This window comes from Rhipicephalus sanguineus, chromosome 8 (assembly GCF_013339695.2).
Source record: "Rhipicephalus sanguineus isolate Rsan-2018 chromosome 8, BIME_Rsan_1.4, whole genome shotgun sequence".
Lineage (NCBI taxonomy): Eukaryota > Metazoa > Arthropoda > Arachnida > Ixodida > Ixodidae > Rhipicephalus > Rhipicephalus sanguineus.
Genome location: NC_051183.1, coordinates 87,294,551 through 87,317,349, shown reverse-complemented (window position 1 = coordinate 87,317,349; position 22,799 = coordinate 87,294,551). Strand labels below are relative to the sequence as shown.

The following is a 22,799-nucleotide window of genomic DNA, read 5'->3' as shown; positions in this document are numbered from 1 at the left end:
ATAGCATTTCTGATTCATACCGCTTTACGAGGACGCTCTCTTGGGAAGAAAGTAAAGCCACACAGACTCTCGCACATTTACTACGTACCTCTGCCTCTGCTAGTGCAGAAAACTTCCAATGAGGATCTTGCTCGGTGAACTCTCTTTTGCTTCTTTCCTGCCTTTTGAGCGCAAAAGTGTTTTTACACCTTATAGGCGGCTTCTTTACCACCGTATAAAAGTAACTTATGTAGCGAAACCATCCGAAAAATCACGAATAAGAGAAAATGCTTTGCATGCCTTTGACGTAGAAACGAAAATGTCTTAAAGCGACAGGGTAAAAAACACTGCCGAGCATCTGCACTTCTACATGTTCATGAAACGGACGATTTGCAGCAGCCTGTGGAATGCTGGGGTCCCGCATGTGGTGTTGTACTGGTCGTAATCGACATCGTAGACGGCCAAGCCGTGCTTTGGGTGGTTGTACGTCTTGAAGACTTCCTGAAGCTGCGATAACAATCAAAAACAAAATTGATAAGACAGCACGTACATTTAGGCGAGACGTTTGCAGAATATCAATAAGGGGTTCTACACAAAATAAATAAAAACAGCTTACGTAGTTTAAACGTTTCAGTTGTTCCACGCAAACACAAAAAGTCACAGTTTCGCCGCAAGGGCGAAGCAATGAATGCGCCAGCAACAATTTGGAAAGTCATGCGAATGACGGCAAGTAGCTCGATATTTGAAGTAGGCTGCTCAAACACAAAGGACGCACGAAAAGAACACCGACAGGACGAGCGCGAACTGAACTGTCACAGCTCGATTGACACTTAGAGCGCGCTCATCAAACACAAAGAAGGACGCATGAAACGAACGCACAGGTATAAACAGGACGAATGCGAACTAACAACTCTTACAGTTGTTGCTTCTTTGTGTTTGAGCAGCGCGCTCCTTTCGCAAAAGCGCCCGCTGCAGCGAGCGAAGATACCTTCGAGGGCTCAGTAACTTCAGCGCCAACTTTACGGTTTAAGCACAAGACGTACAAACCGCCCCCATCACAAGATAAGCGTGCGCGTACCGGAGACCACGCCCTGTAGGGTAATGTACAGATGGTAGTGGTATGAGGAGCGCGCGCATAGCAACGAGCGGGGGGACGACCTGTAGAGCGTGTGCTTTGCGCCATCGCGCTGGCGATTCAGAGAACACGCGGAAGTGCTTCCGAGCTCTGCGTACCGCCAGCGGTAAATGGTGGATATAAATAGCTCGCCGTTAGTATGCTTTAGGATGTGCTCGCCGTGGATGAGTCTAATGCCGCGCGCTGCAGAGCGAGGGGGTCGCAGAATCGCTCGCAGAGCGAGGGGTCGCAGAATCGAATCCCCGGTCGCGCGCTTCGGAAAATATTTTTTCTGAGTTATTAATATTCGTGGTTCATATATCTACAGAGTGTTTTTTTTCAGACACTACAGATTTTTTATAAAAATGCTATGACAGTAAGGACCTTGTCGTCTGCGCAAACAAACTCTACGCCGAGGCGGAAAAACTTTGCCACAACAAAAGTTACGGTAAAATGAGTAAATAACAAAAATTCGTTAATTATTCTTCTTATGTATTAACTTCAGGGCCGTTCTTTATATGGAAGAGCTGTCGGACGCAACAATTTATGACATGCCCATTTTTTTTAATCGCGAAAAAGGTACCTAATTTGAGATAATAGCCAAAATTCAAGGTCCCCTTCTAGGCGAAACCGAAACTGAGCGCACTGAGCGCGCGGGAAATTCGTCATCGCTGTTACCTCATACCGGAAGCTCACGTGACAATTTTTGAAAAAAGGCCCATCGCAGCAGATTATGGTCAGGAAAAACGGCAAGTCGTCCCAAATCCCGAAATTAACTTCTTATTGTTTGCGTTTTGGGTGCAGCTGTCAGCTCCCTTCACGAAGATAGTCACGGTGCAGCGACACTGTCCTTTCGTCGCCAACTGCCACCAGACCACAACCTGCCACCATGCTGCAATGCCTAAAGAAATACAGATATATGCAGAGCGCCCTTGGTGAACGCGCGATCCATGTCACACCAGAGAAAAAGCCGCCACCGTCACATCGGCCAACATTTCATTTCATTTATTGCACCATCAGGGCCAAAGAATTGCAGAGCAGAGTGGTATCAAACACTTAGACGAGAAAAGTAAACATAAGTAAACAAAAAACAAAGAAACATAATGTAAGCTAATTAGTTGCTGTTCATGTGGTCCAGAAACGTTGATGATCGGTAATGTCTACAATGAGAGCAGCAAGGTGATTCCAATGCTCACAAATCCTAGGAGAAAAAATATATGCAGTTGTACTCAACGTGAAAGCTGTAGAAAGTGTGGAGCAGTGATTCGCCTGCCCTTCAGTGACGATGGCGTTTACAGGCAAGCAAGCTCTGGTGTCGCGAATGTGCCGCTACCTTCGCGTCCACAGAGGGACATGAAACCATCTGCGATGCAGTGGCGCCGTCTCCCTGCCTCCTTTCCCTCCTCCACACTCTCATATCACTCTTCATCCTGACTACCCTTTCGTAACCCCTTGCTATACTGCACAGTACACGGCTATGCTATGCATCACCCTTTCGTCCTCTTTTCCGTCACATCACTACTTCTCACCATCAATTCAATGTCCATGTTTTACTCATATGTTTTGCACATGCAAATAAAAGACCACTTGAGAGTCCGGCGCTTCTGTTTCGTGTGTCCCTCCGTGATTGTATAGTACATCGTGGCGACGTTTTCGTAAATATGACTGCACAGGAATATGCTATGTTTTACTCTCTCTCTCCTCGTTTACCTCATCCTCGCCCTCACATTGCTCCTCTTTCTCACTTGCCGCTGCCGCCCCGTCGCTCTACTAAACTACACATGGCTATTCTGCTATACATGGTTTTGCCTGGGTGACGCCATACATGCCTATGATATGTTTTACCCTCTCCCCTCCTCCTCATCCTCACATCACTCCTTCTCACCCTAACATTCCTTTACCACCCTCATTCTATACTATACGATAAACGGTTATGCTCAATGTCGCCATGCTATCTACGGTTTGCCTGCGTGACACCAAGCGATGACATCAGATGACAGCATACGTCAGCCAGGGCCCCTAAAAACCTCCGTACTTAAGGAGGTATGGAAAATAGAAGTGTCCACAAAGAGGAACGGCGGCATTATGTCGACGATAAATGCGTTACGATACGTACTGGGAGGAAGAGCTGAAGTCATCGTCTAAAGAACAGTGAAGAAACGTGAGGTGAAAAACATGGCTGATCCCTCTGTCATAGGAATCGGTATAGAACGAAAGTGAAACGTGTCTTCACAGACGCAGTTGAGCGTTTCTTGTGCATTCTTTCGCCCCAAGGGCGAAGGAATGAATGCTACAGCAACAAATAGTAATGTCACGCGAAGAATGGCAAGCAGCTCGAAACTTGCAACGCGCTGCTCAAGGGAAAGGACGCACGGAACAAACATACACAGGTGGAGAGCGAACTGTCACCTTTGTATCTTATTTCTACGTGAGCACCGCGCTCCTTTCGCAAAAGCGGCCGCTGCAGTGAGCCAAGTGACCTTCGTGCTCTCAACGCAAGACGTACGAACCACCGCGATCACGAGATAAACGCTCACACGAGCGATCACACCCTGTAGAAGCGGGCGCTCGTCGCAACGGCGACGACGTTAAAGCTCATTTAAAGCTCTTACGATTTTCGAGCCCTTCGCGCCATCTCGCAAGTGATAACGAAAACACGCTGTAACGCCGATCTCGGAGTACAGCCACCGGAAAATGGTGTATGTATATAGCTCGCCGTTAGCACTGCAAAAAAACGTGCCGACCGTGGCCGAATCGTTTCGCGCTGAGCGCTGCGGACCGAGGGGTCGTAAGTTCGATTCCCGGTGACAGAATTTTTCTTGTGGTTTTTTTGCCCAGTGTTAGTCTTTATATTTTACAACGTCATATCCGTGACGGAAATACGTCAGTGGAGCCGTGGTAGACCCCGGCATAAAACACTTTTGTGTTAAAAGAAACAAAGGGTAAGTTTTACGAATGGAACGTGAATGCAACGAGCCAACAAGTGGAACGGCCACGAGCCGCTACTTGGCAATAAGTGGTGTTGGCAGTCTTCTAGTGAAACACTTGTCTCGCCGAAGGAGGTGGTCTTGCCTACTTCGGTGACAAAACGCTGGCATAAGGGAGCATGGCCGCTCCAAGAACCAAGCAGTTTCCGCGCGGTATCTCGCTTCAGTGCGAAGCAAGCGGTGAGAGCACACAGCACGTACAAGGGCGTGAGCCAGCTACTCATCTCACTCGAGACAGCGCGCGACCGTGCCCTTTTGATCGAAGTTGCTGCCCGAGCGAAACAGCTGCCCGCCAGCGGCACCGCTTCATGCTCCTTTGCGCGACTGAGGCGCAATAACACGGAAAGGCGGGCTAGCTGGTTTGGCTGCATAGTGGAAAACTTGTGCACACCGCACGAAGACACAACAAACAATTACACCATCTCCCACTCAAGGGAACCATGAGGGGATGCGAAGCAGCATTGGGCGCGCACACCAAGTTTCCGTTACGTTCACCCGGCGTTTCCGTTAGTGTGTGAGGTTTGTATTTAGTGTTTGTGTTATCATTGCGCTGTGTTTGTGCGTTGCTTTCCGTTAGCGACGAGTGAACGAGTGGCGCCGACGTTGACGTTACAACTCATCTGAACAGAAGCGAAGCGAGAATGACGGAAGCCGACAGAGCGCACGCGCTTATATACACAAGAAATGGGGGAGGGAAAGGAGAGATTGGGTAACAGGCTGTATTTAGCTGCGGCGCGGCTGCATCAAGTGGGAGGAGAGGCTGCCAGGGTTTGTCGCCAAACGACAAGCAGAAAGTCGCCAAAAGTCGCCATTTTTTTACGAATTTCGCCAAAAAAGTCGCCATTCTAGATATGTGCGGCATATCCTAGTAATAAGAATTTCCACTGGTGTATAACCCCGTAGAATACAGTGCCATTCAAAGCCCTTAAAGTATATTGACATTTCTCAATGCCAGGCGCATCGCCCCTTCACCATGGGAGTGCTTGGTGCACCTGGTTCTCCGACTAGCCGCAAGATGTGCGCGGAGGTGCAAGTATGAAAGGATAAAACGCTCATGATATCCTTACATCCCTGTCCGCTCGTTTCAAAGGTAAAAGTGTGGTAAACCTTGGGCGAAAACCGCGAAAGCATTGTTTGTAGGCAGCTTTACATCCCCTCATATGAAAAAAAAAGATTAACAGGTTTATTGAAAGTAGTAAGACAGAATTCTTACAGGTATCGTTCATTAGTGAGTCTTATGCCTTTCAGTGTGAACTAATATGATACCGGACGCCACTGTCCCTTTCATATATAATCACTTATATCTACCCGCGTCAATCCAGTGCGTTATAATTGAACAGGTAGACATTGTAAAATGTTATAGAGCAATTGTTTTCATTGCACACGTCCACCGATAACAGTAGAAAATGCCTGAATAAATAATTTTTTATTGCACGAACACCCGTGTATCCGCCCATCTTCGCTATACGAGCTCGATTAGGGGATACTGCAGCGGTGAATAGGTCGCCAAGCTATTCAGAATAGTTGGAGCTTTGGCGGAACAAATGGCCGGAACACACGACCAACCCGTCATCTAGCCCCTTCAGAAGCGAAACTTTAGCGAAGCTCTGAAGCGTCTAGATGAATCTAGACGAATTGAGTTAGAAGCATATAGATGAAGTGAGGAGATACACACGAGTTACAGGACGGACATACAGAACGGCGCGCAATGTGCACCTCAAAACCCAGAAAAATAGAGAGAATAGTGCCGCTCATTCGTTGGGAAGGCACTGAGCTTAGGATGCATAACTCAGTGGAGACCTAAGCTGAAAATCGCCAAAAATTCGCCATGTCGCCATTCATAATTTTAGGTCGCCACGGGCCTCTCAAATTCGCCAATTTGGCGAAAAGTAGCCACCATTGGCAACCCTGGAGGCTGCGCCGCGGCTGCAGCGAGGGGGAGGAGAGGAGAGAAGGCGACCGAACACCTGCGTAAAGGAGGAGAGTGGGAGAGAGAGTAGGTGCATGCGCAGTGGAGCGCGGACGCCACCACCCACGATGGACACAGACCCGAGCAAAAGCTGCTTTGCATCTAAAAAAGCGCATGCGCTTTGTGTTCTTGTTTTGTTGCGTCTTCGTGTGGTGTGCGCAAATTTTCCACTATTCGGCGCAGCCAGCCAGCACATTGAATATCTGCTGGATCCGCGCCTCTCTGCAGCCTTTGCAAGCTTTCGCGCGCACATAGAACGCACGACGCGCGGGGTTTTGTTATACGTTTATACTTTATAAGGAACCTGATGACGCCGGCTAAGACAGAAATGCACCTCGAGTGTCCACCTAATTGTTATCGCAATAAAGCGACATGCGATAAATATTACGGAGTGAGGTAATTTGACCAAATTCATCGCCGATCAGCTTAACTATCAGACGATCATAGTGACGTCACTGCTTCCGACAATTATCGCAGTGTTAATTTTAACACGAAAGTGTTTTATGCCGGGGTCCACCAAGTACATCCGTCACGGATGTGACGTTGATAAAATGGACGCCAACGGGTGAGAAAGAAAAAAACCAAGAAAAAGATACCCCGCTGGGAATCGAACCCACGACGTTGCGGCCGCGACGGCAAGCGCCCGACGCTCGACCGACTAAGCCAACTCGGGAGATGCTAGGCACGGCGCGAACGCGCCTTATATCTTTCACACCTTCTCTTTCGCGGCGGGCGGAGCGGGGCGGTGCCGCCGTCTGTGAGAGGTGAAAAGAAGTAATGCTTCACGATCGACACTTACTAGCGCTTACTCCGAGATTGCACGTGATATCGGAGGTCATGGTTAAAGCGTCTCGAAACCAGAGAGGTAGACTGGCCGCGCTGGCGTCGCCGAGGCACCCTTGACGCAGTTACGTTCTTTGCCTTTGGATTCGTGTTAGCGTGCGTCGGCTTATCGGAGTAGTGCAGCGTCCACGTACACGAACGGGATTTCTCTGCCGCCGACTGCTTCAATTGCGAGAGCACCGACTAACAAAACTGCTGCAATATGCGTTGCAGAAAGGACGCGATTTCGACGGGCGAATGTCGTGCCTTGGTGGAGCGAGAGCAGCGCCTGCGAGACAGATGCCAGCGGGACGCACGCGTTTGCGGCTCACGCTACGAACCTCTACCTCCCGCGTTGCTGAAGTGCAGTGTGTGTTATGTATGCATGAGCACAGGCGTTGGCTACCCATTACTAGAAAGCGCACACCGTGCCGTTTCTCTCCTTAATTGACGACGCTTTGGAGAAGCGCATACCGGGTACCAGTGTTGATTATGAGCTTGTTGATATCATCCTTACGCGGGATTCACGATTCGCTGTGTCCAAATATATGTTCGCACCGTCAGCTACCACAATGGTTTAATCATGATCACGGGCGTTAGTCGTCGCGTAGAGACATGCTGTCAACATGGGTGCATCCACGTCAAACGGTGCTATAGCTGCCAAACACGAATAGACATTGTACAAGCTCTCATATATCGCACTACTTCTGTGAAGACACGTTTCACTTTCGTGTTATACCGATTCCTATGACGGAGGGATCAGCCATGTTTTTTCCGCGTTTCTTAACCTGCGTGAACTATGCACGCTCCACTCACTTTGTAGGAATCCACCACGCTGCAAAGTTACCCGTGGTCGCTTTTTGGGAATCTCAAAGTTGCACAGATTTTCGCAGGAAGGACGTTTTTCATTTGACCCGACTGCAAGTTCTGACTGAATAAAAAAACCTATTTATTCGAATTTCTTTAATAATGACGGAATTCTTGTGTTTTGAAACATCCTATATATCATTATGTATTTATTTACTTATCGCAATCTTTCATGAAAACCCTCAATTTAACGCCTATGATGCGAAATAAAAAAAATGATTGAATAAACCATCGGCTATTTTCACCAGCTTTCCGTGTAATGAGACTGGTGTTTCTTTTCTAGCAGCAGAACAAGCGCCGTCCGTTTCAGAAGCGTTTATCAAATTAGCCTTAAGCCTTTCATATGAATTTCACTGGGTTACCTGCACCTGCAGAGCGAGCACATTCAGGGAATACGTACCTTGTCGTGAAGAGTGTCCAAAGTGTCGTACATGAGTAGCACATGTCGGTCTGTGATGGCAATGTAGGCGTAATCATGTTGGGCCTGCTGGACCATGCTGCTTCTCATTTCGCAAGCCTGGGGACGGAAGAAACCGATAGTGACATAGGACTAAGTTAAATGCAGTGAATTATGCAATTACGCTGCACACTACTGCCAGATCCAGTAGACTGGAGTGATGCAAGATCCTTAGCCAAACAAAAGAAAATGATGTTTTTCTTTAAAAGTAACGGCCAATATTCACCGCAACGCTATGTTGTTATGCTATACAACCTATGTAAATCATTCTAAGTTCAAGAGGCATTCCCATTCTAGCCAAGGATGACGGCAGGGAGAGGGGGCATACGGAACTTCGGTGCCCCAGCCCGCTTTGATTTTCTTGCTATCATGCGTCGCTGAACACGTCTAACGCCTGCGCTGAAAATTGTCTCGCAATTTGCCTAGAATAACTTTTATCAGTGTAAGAGACAACTCGCGAGATCATTGCGAGCATTGACCGGTCCTTAACGCCGCATCCCTGTGCACACAGCCACATAATCCACGGGGCAAGTCGTAATAATAACGCTTCTTTGGAGAAGAAGCTCATCGTGGTTGGTCGCGGCGGCGCGGTAACTGGCATTGCAGCGCACAGCCTTCGTAAGCGTCCATCAAGGAGAGGCGCTGGTTTCCCATTGTTGACAGGGCGGCTCAACATCGACGGTGTAGCATTGGTGAGTAAATGGGGAAGGGAAGTATTGGAAGCCGCGAAAGATTGGGGCCGGTAGAGCATACAGACACGTTTTTACTGGAGTGAAAATTTCGCACGCGCATTAAGGCACGGTTAATTGCAGTAGTGTACTGCATGTCTAGAACCAAATGCAGCGGTTGTGGGGTCGGGGACCCGGGGGTCGAGGGTGATTCAACCGTACCCTTGCTCAATCATAACTGAAAGCTCTGATCCTAAGGTTTCTTATTGCCGTTAGTGTCACAAGTGTGATGACAGTTCCTTTGGAACCCAGCCTGTTTTTTCCACTGCGAGGGATTAACCCAGCTGGCCAAGGCTGTTGAAACGAACGATATACGTTTACGAGTCATGTGACTTCTGCTAGATTGACTCATTCTACTGATGGCAGGGCTAAGAAAGGTAATTTGTTGAGGAGAGCATAGCTAGGATGCCAGAATTCTTATTCGTTTCCTCGCACTCTGAGCTCACACTCGCGTAGCGTGCGGCTGTACAAGTTCTATATTTAGTGTTTTATAGTGTTTGTAATTAAATTCCCCGTACGCGATTATTTCGGCCGTAGGGAGCACCCTATATAAAATGGAACGCGCTATTCGCAATCCTGCCTAATACGTTGAAGTCGGACCCCGATGTTTCTTATATTATTAGAACGGCACACACATTTTTAGGGGCGAAGCTCCTCTTAGTCTAACTTTGTCACGTCTCCGTTGTCCGGCGTAACCACCTTTGCAAACTGCCCACTCCTTCGTCTTTGCAAACATCCCACTACGACTCATCACCGATCCTTTGGAAACTGCCCACTACTTCGTCTTTGCAAACATCCCACTATGATCCATCACCGATCCATTACTTGACCGACCATAAAGCCGTTTTAATGAAAGGGGAACAGAAGCCACCTTTGCAAACTGCCCACTACTCCGTCTTTGCGAACATCCCACTACGGTCCATCACCGATCCATTACTTGACCGACCATAGAGCCATTTTAATGAAGGGGGAACGGAAGCCACCTTTGCAAACTGCCCACTACGACCCATCACCGATCGATCACTTCACCGACCATAAAGCCGTTATCATTAAGGGGGAACAGAAGCTACCACTTACGATTAATAAAATTTCTTGTATAAATATATACAGTGTTTGTCACGTCTTTGATGATGTACTGGGATATCGCTTTGATTACTGCTGGGCGAAACCACTGAAGATTTCATGGTGTAACCATGATTGCTTCAGGAGCTTCGCCCAAGCTCTTCATCATTCACCCATGGATATGCTGTGATTTTTTTTCTACTGCTGCACAACCAACGGTTCCTAATAGTTTTATAGTCATTATTTCTGCCTCGCCCAGCCCTCTAATTGACTGCCTAAACGAACTTTCGGTGCGTACCTTAGAGTACTGCGTCACGAATATAGACGGAACTTGTTATGCTTAACAGTTAAAAACAGCGCTTAAAGACGGGACGAAGAAAGGACGCAAACCACTGTATTATCAGCTTGGTATCTATTTTTTTGTAGCGTTAGCCGCACTTGCCTAGCCGGAGCCGATTTCGCGTGGGTCATCATGAGCCGTGCTGCGCATGCGCGAGGATGAGTGCCGAGCCGGCATCTCACGCGCTCTCCGCCACAGCCACTGCTGGTTGCGGAGAGCGGAAGGAGTGGCGTCGTAGCCGGGCACACAGACTGGCGCCGGCGCGCGCGACTCGCCGCTGCTGCTCTGCGCATTCGAGAGGCGTGAAGTCATAGCCATGGCTCGCGCAGCTATCCGCCTTCGCTGTGCAGTCGCCTCTGACAATGCGCTGGTGCCGCTTGATAGCGCGGCTGACTGGCGTTTGCAGGTGGGTAACGCCATGGAGAAGGAGAGCGCAGATGCTGCTCAACGGCGCAGAAGAGGCGAGAAGCTTATGTCATCAGATCCCGAAGTAGTTGCCTGGCAATTAGCGGTTCAGCGTACGATGAAGAGGAAGGCTAAAGGTGCTGCGGAGACACTGGAGGAAAGCGAGGAACGTCTAGCAAAGCGGCGTCGCCAGGATGCTGAGCGACGTGCCCGACCGCCTCTGCAGCAGCAACAACAAGACGCCGTCGATGACGTCAAGGCTCGCCGATCGATTGCCTATACTGTGAAACTTAGCGAAAGCGCCAGTGCGACTCGGACCTTCGAGACGGATTTCGTAAACAATCCGTTTGTATACGTGTGCGACGTGTCTGAGAGACTATGGCACATGAAAGACTTGACGCCGCTAAGTAGTGCCAAGCGTGAAACGTTGAGTTTAGTGGCGGCGCCTGAGTTGGGTGAAACCATGGCGCGGGTTTGTACAACGTGCAAGAACTTTCTCGTTAAGCAGAGCATTCCGCTCTTTAGCGTTACCAATAGGTATCGTTGCCCGGCCATGCCGCCAGGTCTACCGGTTCTGAACGATGTGGCCAAATGTGTCATTGGAGCAGCAGTATGCATGACAATCAAGCTAATCGTAGACAATCTGGAAAGATCAGAATAATCAGCTGAACCTTTACTAATGCTACGTATATCCTGGCATAGCCGAGCTAAGCCACTGCAGACTTTTTTTCATCCCGTCTTTTAGCGCTGTTTTCTACTGTTAATCATGAACCGACCAGGCCAAATGCGTCCTCTACTTTTAGGGGCGAAGCTCCTTAAGGCGGCACCCGTTCGTCCCTCGTAGTCGTCGTCGTCGTAGTAGTAGTAGTAGTAGTAGTCGTAGTCCGTAACAAGTCTTACGCTTTGACCTCCAAGGTGGTGCCGGTGGGAGATTTTTCCTGTGCGTTGTTGAACAATAAAAAATTCGCAGCGTGCGCGTTAACTAAAAGCCGAATTCTTCTGTCTCTCATTCCCCATTAGCAGCCATTGGCATGTTCCAGTAGGAAACGTTAGTAGAAGTAGAAGTGTAAGTGTTAGCTAAAAGCCGACTTCTTCTGTCTCTCCTTCCCATTAGCAGCCATTGTTTACCTCCAAGGTAGTGCCTGGTGAGATTTCTCCTGTGCGTGATTAAACAATAAAAATTTTGTTCAAAACGCCGTTGATTGATGAAATAAACCAACGAAAGATGCCAGATGTTTTGTAAAAGCAGAACGAAAGAACGCCAGATGTTTCTAAAGCAAAACGAAAAGACGCCAGCTGCTTAACGAAAGACGCCAGATTTTTCTAAAGCAATGGTTTTCTAAACAATGAAAATTCACAGCATACATGTAAAATTAAAGTGAGCAGCAAGTCGTCATAACTCATCGAACCTTTAGTATAAACGCGCCCGATCTCACGTCGGTGATGATGTACTGGGCAGAATTCACGGAAGATTCACGGTTTACCGATGAACCTCCGCAGCTTCGCCCACTCATCATCATTCACTCCGTGGATATGCTGTGATTTTTTTATGCCTCAACACTGTCAGAACATCAACTGACGTTCTCTGGTTGTGTGTTCTCGATGGGACACTTGCGCATCTTCGATGGACTTTATCAGTTATTCATATGCATAAGTAACTATTATTGTAGTAAGTACACAGAAATTGTAGAATTATTAGAATAACAGGTCGCGTTGCAGTAGGAAAAATATTGCGCACAAAAAAAAAGCGGTACTGAGCAGTAAATGACGACACCCCTTAATGCATATGCACGCTATCTATATTTTTCATCACATTTATTCTATTATACAATATGCTAAACTACCCATACGCTGAGTCTATCAGAATGGGAACACGGTTTCGCTTATTATCGCGGGGGTCCGACGATCGTCGTGTGAACTCTCGGCGGAGAACACAACAGATCGATTGGAATTGTTGTTCTTTAGTAATGTCGCAGATTGGTCTAGTTGGAACATACTCATGACAACCGGCGCAAACAAAACGCGAAACACGTCGTAACTGTAGAAAGTACACGACACAGGCTTAAACACATCATGGCTCTATTGTGTGCCGTGTATTTTCTTGTGTTTCGTGTCTTATTGGTTCTGGCTGTCATGAGGAATTGTTGGTTGCCTGCACGCATGCCTAATGAAGCGAGTAGTGGGCTTACGCTTGCGGCTTACTTTTTACATTTCGCAGATGATATTGCTGCCACAGGAGCCTTCGGCCGTTATTGAAAGTGCTTGGCCGAAACCTTTCCGAAGTATAAAATATTGTCTGGAGTTTAACGTCCCAAAACCACGATATGTATATGAGGGACGCCGTAGTGGAGGACTCCGGAAATTTTGAGCACCTGGGGTTCTTTAACGTGCACCTAAATCTGAGAACACGGGCCGCCGCCGCGGCCGGGATTCGATCCCGCGACCTCTTGTCGCGGTATACTCGCACATGGACAACGAAGGCTGCAGCGGTGACCTGTTTCGTGTCCCTGCTCTAAGGTGATGCGTTAATTGACTAACTTCCGCAACATTGCATCTGAGCATGTTCGGCTTTCGGAACGAAGTTCCGCAAGTAGTATTCATAAGACACTCTGGTTATCACTACAGTTGCGATGGAAGAGAAAAGTGTGCGCTCTTACGTCATAGTACCGGATTGGAGTGAAGGACTCGTATGAGCTAGTAACGTCCCCGCTCCAGCCAGAGTGCATCCGGTACTTGCAGATCGTCATTGTGAAGGATACGAGTAAGGCGACGGTCGGTTTGACGCCGGCCGATGACAGGCTGGTGCCGATCCCTTGCTGCATGAATTTTCGCCGCATAAGAATGATAAAGTACATCGTTCTGCTTGCAAGTCTTTTAAACATATTGTAAAACAGAACGGGCGAAATATGAACTTAATGCGCGATTTTGGTTTTTTGTCTAAATGTTGCGGAGTACTGTTGCGGGGAGAGAAAGATGCGAAGCGAAATGAATGACTCCTCTGCGGCGCCATTGTTTTAGTCGGTTATGTCCAAACTACACGGAGCATGGTATACGCCTCTAGGCATGCGCACGGGTATAACGAAGGGAATGGTCGGCAACCACAGTATAATATCACATTTACGAAAGTTCACTTACAAGAAGACGTGTAAAAAAATGTTTTTTTTGCGCGCAATTCATGGCTCTCGCAACAGTTATCAGCAGTAATGCGCAAACGGGATCATTTATTCGGAACAATAAAAAACAACCATTTTACATGAACTTAGTGGCCGATGCAAGAACTTCTGTAATACCTTTAAGCGCAAATTTAAAATTGCTAAATGGTTTTATTTTGAGCAAATAATTCTACGGGAGGATAATGAAACAAAAAGAAATAGGAGATTGTCCCTTTTTTAAACAGGAACACGCTACACGACCAGGCACTTAGTTATAATTGATGGAATAAAACACGATTGCTCTTCTTGTACAGCTGAGGCAGTCAGCAGTTTATTCTTCCCTGACAATTTAAATTCTCCTCGCAGATCATCAACATGAATCCCTTACCTCATTCATATTTTTTTATTTTCTACTAGAGCGGAGAAAATAATATCTGTTATAAGCAACCTAAAATGCACAAGTGCTGGAATTGACGAGAACCGCCCTGAAGAGAACATACTATTCATTGCAACGTTATTAGAACAAAGTCAGTTTCAAAGCTCCGTATCTCCGCCAGCGGAGGAGGGTAGTCCGAACGGCGGTCGCGAGAACTAGCGGCGCTGCAGTTCCGTCTTGCGCCACTATCGGCGCGTCGCCTGCTGCCACGGCATAACGCTGCGGTCCGAGCAACTGCGCGGCAACTTTCTTATTATACTAAATAGGTGGATACTTATGTGGATATGCATAAGGTCGTCTGTATGCATTGGCGCGCCTGCGTTGTTCATTGATTGGCTAAGAATCGATGTTCGGTCTATATTGCCACGCCCACTTCTTGTTTTATTTTGATGTATTCGGGTTTGACCAGCAAGGACGGTTATCAACGCTCGACGCTGTCCGCGAAGCGGTGTTCGAGAAGCTTCGCGATTGTAGTAGATCGTTTTGTTAAGACTGCGCGCCGCACGCGAATGTTCCAGCTTTGTCGAGAGATACCGCCGCCACCAGCGATATCGCTGGAAAGTTCGATAGCGCTTGTATAAAAGCCGATGCGCTTGACCGCTTGTCAGTTGATCGACGGTCGACGCTCTGTTCGCCGCTATCAGTGTATTGCTGTAGTTTGACTTTCAGTTCCCCGGCCACAAGTTCGGCCAAATAAAGAGTTTCATCTCGGACCTGCTGACTGCTGCCTTCGCCGACGTCACGATCCTGTGACAATATTTGAGCTGTCTACATTGCGCTTAACTTCCAAGCATAGGAGTTTCTAAGCGAATGAGGGTTTTCAGAGTAATTTTTATAACTACCACTACAATTTTAGCCGCTGCCGTCTTATCTAGACCAAGAACAACCCAACACGTTTGTAAAAGCCTTTATAGTGCACGAAGAAGCGTACTTACTCGAGATACAAAAACGTTCTAGAAAAAACAGTACTCATGTTTCTACAACTTATTGAAAAAAACTTTCTCCAAAAACATCACCAATGCTTTGCAATGTTTACAAGACACGTTTTCGCGACGGTTAAAGGGATACTGACCCAAAATCGGAAAATTTTACGAGAACTTGGTAAATGAAATCTCAGTGTGCGATTACATCGAATAGATGTCGTCTCTGAGCAATTTTTTCAGCGGATAGTTGTATTTTCAGTGTCTCATCTTTCTACGTCGCATCCTTCTACGGTGCCGTAAACAATTCGAACAGATCGGCCGTGATGTGAGCACCGAGCAGTTATTCGCGCGTATTCTGTCGCTAGTAGAGTCGTCAGTATTCAACTTCAGTTTTTCAACTTCACCAAGCAGATGTTCCATGCCCGCAGCACTTTACACTGTACGACAGCCGTTAGCGGTTCGTGCTGTAGCCGTTCACTACGCAGTTAAACTGCTCGTCAACTACAATTATCTTTTGCACAAGTAAGTCTCCGTTCCCGAAGCAAAGTGTGCGATTGGGCTAGTTGGTATTCCATTATTAAACTGCTCAGCGCAAGAAATTTGACACGGTACACATAGAAAAGACGAGGACCAGCGCTGGTCCTCGTATTTTCTATGTGTGCCGTGTCAAATGCAGCCCGTTCCCGAGCCGGCGAGTGTAAAATATTCCGCACATCTTGTTCAATACCTCGTCATAAAATCTCTCCGAAAATCCACTGCTTTGAAGGCATAGCGACAGCTGACAACTGATCGAATGTTATAGTGTGATGCAACTCTCAGTCTCGGAAGCGTATATAGGTAATCGCCTGCCTTTCGTTTTGCTGTTCTATTTCTGGCGGCTCATCCAAATTGCGCACTGGGCTTCCGCGGGACGCCGTGCGTTTTGGGGGGGAATTTGCGCCTAAACCCCGAACATTTTGGCTTTGAAATGTGGGGAGGAAGTGCTGGGAACAAGCGCGGCACGGCACCTGGCGCGAGTTCCCACTTTCCACGTGGGATCAAAACTTCTTGTCCCGCAACGACACGACGATAGTGCTTTACAATGTCGTCACTCTCAAAATAAACGTCACAGACCTTGCATTTCGCAGTAAGCTTTCTATCTTTGCAATGCAAAGCTTGAATGGCGTAGGGTCTTTTGCAGGTCCGAAGAAGTGTCGTGAAGCGGAGTCGTCGTTGCGGTAGCCGCTCTTGCAGCCCGGCGCAAAGCAAGTCGGCATACCGCACTGTGAATCTGTTCGCCCTCGTTACGCTTCGTACATCACGTGTCTTCGTACAAGACGCTAAGCCTGGTCAAGAACAGTCGCAAAAATGACGAGCTAACAAAGCGCAGACGATGCTGTAACCCACGTGCGCTCGTACATCGGCAGCGCCGATCACAACAAGCGCCAGCCGCGGGAGCTAGACGTGACTGCAGCGCCACTAGTTCTCGCGACCGCCACGCGGACCGCCTCTCCGGCGGAGCTTTTAAACTTAGTTTGTTCTAGTAACGTTGATTCATTGTGCACCTAATATGAGATATATTTTCATGTATTGTAAGTTTATTACTCAGGAATGGTGTATTTCCTTGTGAACATAAGCGTGGCGAAGGCATCCGTGTACTGAGAAAAGGCGACAGTTCGTTATTACGTAACAACCGAGTCATTTGTACTTTAGCGTTCTATAGAAAAGTTATTGAGAAAGTAACGGAAACACGGGTAACAAAATATCTTTCTAAGTTTAATATCCCCTCTTCTCATCTTTATGTCCGCCATTGATGCTCCACAGAGATGGCTGACACCCATCTATCATCAACTGAAAAAAAATTCTCTGCGAAGACCATCTAGTGGCCTTTGTGTTTCTAGATCTGTCCAAATCATTAGACATGATAAATGATAATATTCTGTTCACTAAGCTGGAGTCAAGTGGTATTTGTGGTCCTGCTGTTTCACTACTAAAAAGCTACTTATATAAAAAAGTTGTGCTGTTTCTATTTCCAGCGTTTATTCCCGACAGCGAGTCACTGTTACGTTTCGCCCTGGAATGGATCATCGCAGACGCCATTGGGCATGGACCTGTCGGCTAGAAAGCATTCATCCCGGGATCGGCGCTTGGACGGGGGCTCTGCGCCCCACAATTTTCCTAGAAGGAGCATATGCATCTCTGGTTGAATGAGCGAGGCGGCCCGTCGTCATGCTTAACGCGGAAACCCGGCAGCAAAGTCGCGATCACCCCATCCTGCGAGGCGTCCTCAACGTGGGACGAAACCGCTGGAGAGGTTACCATCTGAACAGGGCCCGCGCCGGACGCAACCTCTTCGTCGGGAGTTCTCGGGATCGTGTTGCCGAAGCATGGGACTGGTACGTTGGTATTGTGTGGTGCAGTTGCGGCCCCAATAGACATCGATCTCGACCATGCTCCATATCGGATGTTTCGATTGGCCCACTTCTCCTTTTCTGGTGGGCGGAGCACTGAGACGGCAAGACACCGGATCGGCGGGAACTGCTTTCGCCGCTTCCCCGGAGTCTCAATGTTAGCGGACGCTGGACTATAAAAGCCAAATACGTCATAACAAAAATGTGAAATCTAAAGTAAAAATAATGGAGTGAAATGCTCTCTATTGTAACTATGTAAATGAACATGTTCCTGTGAGAACACGTTCTGCTTGATGGAAAGCATCGGCTATGTGGACGGCTGTGGGGGTAGCTATCAAAACAAAACCCGCCGGACCCTATCCCTCACATCACTAACATCGGTGTGCCCCAAGGCTCCTTCCTAAAGCCACTTCTGTTTTGGATATATAATAATTATTTACCTAGATGTCTTTCTTCTACCCAATGCAATTTATACACTGATGATACCACCATATTTACCGTTCATGAAGATATCTCGTTTCTCGTAAATAATTTGAATGCCGATTTTGAGAATACCTTAAGGTGGTGCGAGATCAACACGTTATCTATTATTGCTACTAAATCTAAATTTGTTGTATTCACTTCAAATCAGACTTTTGGTCCCTACGCTCTGTTTACAAGTTCATGTTCTTTCCTTGGCATTCTACGTGAAATAATTTCAGATTTAGGAATCACATTGGTAAAAAAAAAACTAAATAACTTACGGCATAGACATTTTAAATGAAACGCACCGTTACTTCTCACGTACCCCATTACTGCCTCTTTATCACTCTTTTCTTCATTCTCAATTTACACATGGTATATTATGTAGCGGAACTACCTCCACGACTCATATTTCGTCTCCCCAGATTGTTCAAAGCCAAGCTAGAAAATAATTACATGCAGTTCACGCTACTCTAATACCAAATTCCTACTACACGAGAATAACATCCTTACCATGACTGAAGTCATTAAATACGACCTAGGTATTTCTTTTTGCAGACCGTTTCGAGCACTTAACGACTCTCAGTTGTTGCGATAACATGCAGGCCTCGAGGGCCCTACCGGATCTATTTCTAGACGTAGTTTAATACAGCAAGAGTACATCATAACGGTCGTGTTCAAGTGGGGTCGGCAGCACACTGATGTTGACTGCTTGTCATGCGCATCGGTCCAATTGAATCACTAGGAAGGCGGCTACAACTTTTCCGTTGCTTGTAGCCGTTGCCGAATCCGAAATGGCCCGGAATAAGTAACTTTATGCCTTGTTTAATCTACCTCATATAGCAGTTAGGAGGGCACATTGCCCATGTTAATCGAGTTGCCGTCAACAAATCAATAATGGCCCTGAATAAGTAATTGATTCCTTGTTTGATCTACCTCATAAGAGCGTTAGGAGGTCACAATGGCCATGTTAATTGAGTTGCCGTCAACAAATCAATAATGGCCCTGAATAAGTAACTTGATGCCTTCTTGGATCTGCCTCGTGAGACGGTTAGGAAGACACATTGCTCATGTTCAACGAGTTGCCCATGTTTACATGATTAGTGCTGTCTTACTTATTCGGAGGCTCGGGCTAGGCGAGTGGCCTTTGGCAGCTTTCTTGCTGATGTGCCCATAATACCGCATGGTTTGTTACTTGTGAAAAATAACTGAAGCCGATGAACAGTACGCCGCCTCACAATGTAAATCAGTTAGCTTGACTATAAAATCTAAATCATATAACAAACCCAGCAGACCGCTTTAAATCACCAACATATAGTGAAATGATAGCAAGCCATTCGTTCAATGTGGATACCGTTGTACCCGCACGAGTATTCCTGCAGAAAGACGAGCCTTTGTCTCAAACTTTCTCATTCTCGAGCACTGAAATATCTGTTAAAATTTCCACCTGTTTAATGAAGAAAAAATACCCGATCATTTCCACAAACGTTCTATGATGTTATTCGATCCTACGTAAAATTTGCAAGGAAAGTGCATGTATCTGCGATTGATTTTTCGAAATCACACGTCTTTGTCGCTGGACAAAATTTTTACCCTTGTTATCCACATTATTCATGCTGTGACAGAGGATGTCTCAATGAAGACACTCAAAGGACACAACACTTACCGGAAGGCGATGACCAGATGTTCCTACTAAGGACTAATAAACCACCTCTATTTTTTAGTTCTTACAAGTAATCGTAGTTTTCGCCACTACCTTCAAAGACGTAATAAGTAAAAGAAACGCCAAATACACCATAGATATAAATCTAGGAATCGCGGCCTTTATTAAAATTTATTGACGATTAAATGCAATCAATTTTTATACAGAGACTCTGTTAGTGTGTAACGATGGCCAAAACGGTATCATTGCTTTCAGATTTTTTGTTAGACACTTGTGACCATGCTTCTAAAAACACCCTTGATTCATTAAAATGCAAGTCCTGATAGCAATGATGTGTAGTCGACGTATTTAGTTAAAATGAGTGTAGAAAGCATATGTACGCAAAACTATGTTTCATGCCAGAGATGTGCTGTGGTACTCACCAACTTAGGGGGCCGGTCGGAGCCTGTAAGCGTGGTCGGTGGTCGTGGCGAAGTGGCGCCGTCGCGTATAAAGAAGTGCGTGATGAAAATAATTATTGTTACTGGGTAGTTGCTGAAATGAGAATTGTTACGAGTTAGCTTGTGTCTTGTGGGCATGTAAAATGCTTGCTACGCTATCTCTAAATAAGAACGGACACGTCACGGGTCTGCGGTACCTTCACGTATATAACAGAATTGGACAGGTATAGCCTGGTTTAATTAATGGAGGGTATTCATAGTTCATACATTAGTGACTTTAAACCCCAAATACTGCACACACCATGCAAACAGGACCTTCAACAGTGCGCGAGGTAAATGATAAAATAAGGGTGACACGGAAGGAGCACAAATATTTACCTTTTTTTTTTTGAGAGGTGGTGTGATAATATTGATATAGGCAATGATTCGCTGTATTCGAATTTGACAACGGTTACAAATTCGCACAAAAAACATTTTTCCTGCTGAATGGACAATAAACGTCATCAGGTGTTTTAATTTTTCATAGCTCATTGTGGCATTCGCGTCTGTGATAGCAATTCACAGCGTGTCAAATATATGGAGACGTTGGTATTTCAGGACGCAAATTTTTGGCCGCCTTAAGCGCAGATAACGGCAATGAAGTGACCTTTGCTAGCGCACGAACGTGGCAGGATTGAATAACGGCAGGCTTGAATAACTCCGAAGTGCCGCGTGATAAAGCAGGATATGTGGCGACCGGCCTTTCACTGTACGATGTTAAGCCGATCGGTGACAGTCTCAGTTGAATTGCGAGAGCTCTTCGTGACGGACTGCAGCTCGTCAGCTCAGTCAACCTTCGGGGTTCACGTGAAATGACCCACGTGATGCTATTAAAGACGACCGAACGTACAGGGTCGTCCACATCTGTGGTGGACACCACATAAATATTCGAGACATCACAGAAGCTGCTGTTTCGTAGATCACTCGAAAAATGCGACCGTGCTCCACTTCACGAAAACTGATGAAACAGCTACGCTAACGCCCCCATTCATCGCGATCATCCTCAGCCATCTCTGCGCGCCTCTCATTGGTTCGCCTTCATGGAGATGCACTTCCTTTCCCCTTGCTACCGAGTCCCATTCTCGCCACATCGCAAGGCCACGTGACGCCATCAAAGGACGTGGACGCCTCGAATAAGAACATCTTCACTGTTAAAATTATTATTGTTTATCGACACCATGATTAGACGTTAAACTACTAACATTTTATACGTGGAGTAGAATCAACGCTCTAGTTTTTACCGGCTCGAAAACAAATGAGGTATTCACCTCAGATGCGGTCAACCCTGTAAATGCCCATGCCAATTTCGAATGAAGCTTTGTGATGCGCACTCACTTTGATACGTCCTTTAGCACTTGCATCGCGTCGCTGCCGCCCGTTCCGTAGTCAGAATTGAGAACACCTACAAAAGTCTCAAAAGTTGTGCTTCCTTGCTTCAGTGCATTCTGCTGAGAGCTCAACGTCTGAAAAATAAAAAAAAAAGGAAGCGCAATGGAATGACGAAGTACACATGTTTAAAAAAAAACGCTTTCAATATAAATGACGGCACTGCGCTCTGCGGCTGCATTTTCGGTGCAGGAAAAATGCTAGAGGCCTGTGTGCATAGCTTTAGGTGCATGATAGAGAACCCCAGGTGGTCTAAATGTGCGAAGCGCTTCACTAAGGCGCCTTTCAGTCATATACTGATTTTGGGCTGGAAAACCTCCACAATTTGTAATACTAATATTGAATAAAAAGACAGTACACGCTCAAACACGGACGCAAAAGAGAAGACAGGACGTCACAAACGCCGACTAACAACTGAGAAGGCGCTCAGCGGAGGAAATGAAATAGAAATACGTATCTCTGTATGCCCAGGCGAGAGACGACACCAATCAATCGGGCCCGTGCGGTGGCCTACGTGAGAGCCTACGTGATTTCTACTTTATGCGTGTTAATCGACGGCTGGCTCATGCAAGGGTTACCACTGCTGCCCACCAGCGCTTGCGTGAGCCAGCCTCGATTAACTTGCTTAAAGAAGAAATTAAATGCCTGAACAGTTATATCTGACACAGAACCCCACGCATGCCGGACTGATAGTTGTCACCTCATCCCTGGGCTTGAGTAGATCAATATTTGCGCCTACTTTCTTTCCAACGCTGCGCGCCTTTTCAGTTGTCAGTCGGCGTTTGTGTGTTCTCTACTCCTAGTGTCCATGTCTGCATGCCTACCATCTAGTACCGTGAACCCCTACGAACTAGGTATGCTTTCTGTCATTATACTATTTTAAAATATGCGCTAAAATCTACCTTTAATCTACCTTTAAAGCTTCGTTTAATCTCATTCTGGTAATGTATAAGCGGCGGCGCCATGAGAGAAAAAGGCAATGCCATATCCGGGTATCGAATGTTAGTGTACCAGATTATTTTTCTTGTATAATTACAGATTAGTGCGTCACAGATCTTGTGAGTATGTGGAGTCATTTTTTATTGCTGTCGGTATGGGAAAATCTTAACCCACAGAAACACTCTCGGTTGTTTGTTGGCAAGCTTTCATATTGCGTTCGAAATATATCTCTCCTAGTT

The 22,799-nt window shown here is 46.7% G+C and overlaps 1 protein-coding gene across 1 annotated transcript; it reads right to left on the bottom strand.

Moving 5' to 3' along the window:
- Positions 1-340: 340 nt before the first annotated feature.
- Positions 341-13,505, bottom strand: LOC119402883 (uncharacterized). The gene is made up of 3 exons (XM_037669924.2): positions 13,388-13,505; positions 8,139-8,255; positions 341-486 (listed from the first exon to the last, which is right to left on the bottom strand). The coding sequence occupies exons 1-3, from the start codon at positions 13,475-13,477 to the stop codon at positions 346-348; spliced, it is 348 nt and encodes a 115-aa protein (XP_037525852.2). The 5' UTR covers positions 13,478-13,505; the 3' UTR covers positions 341-345.
- Between the last annotated feature and the right edge of the window lie 9,294 nt (positions 13,506-22,799).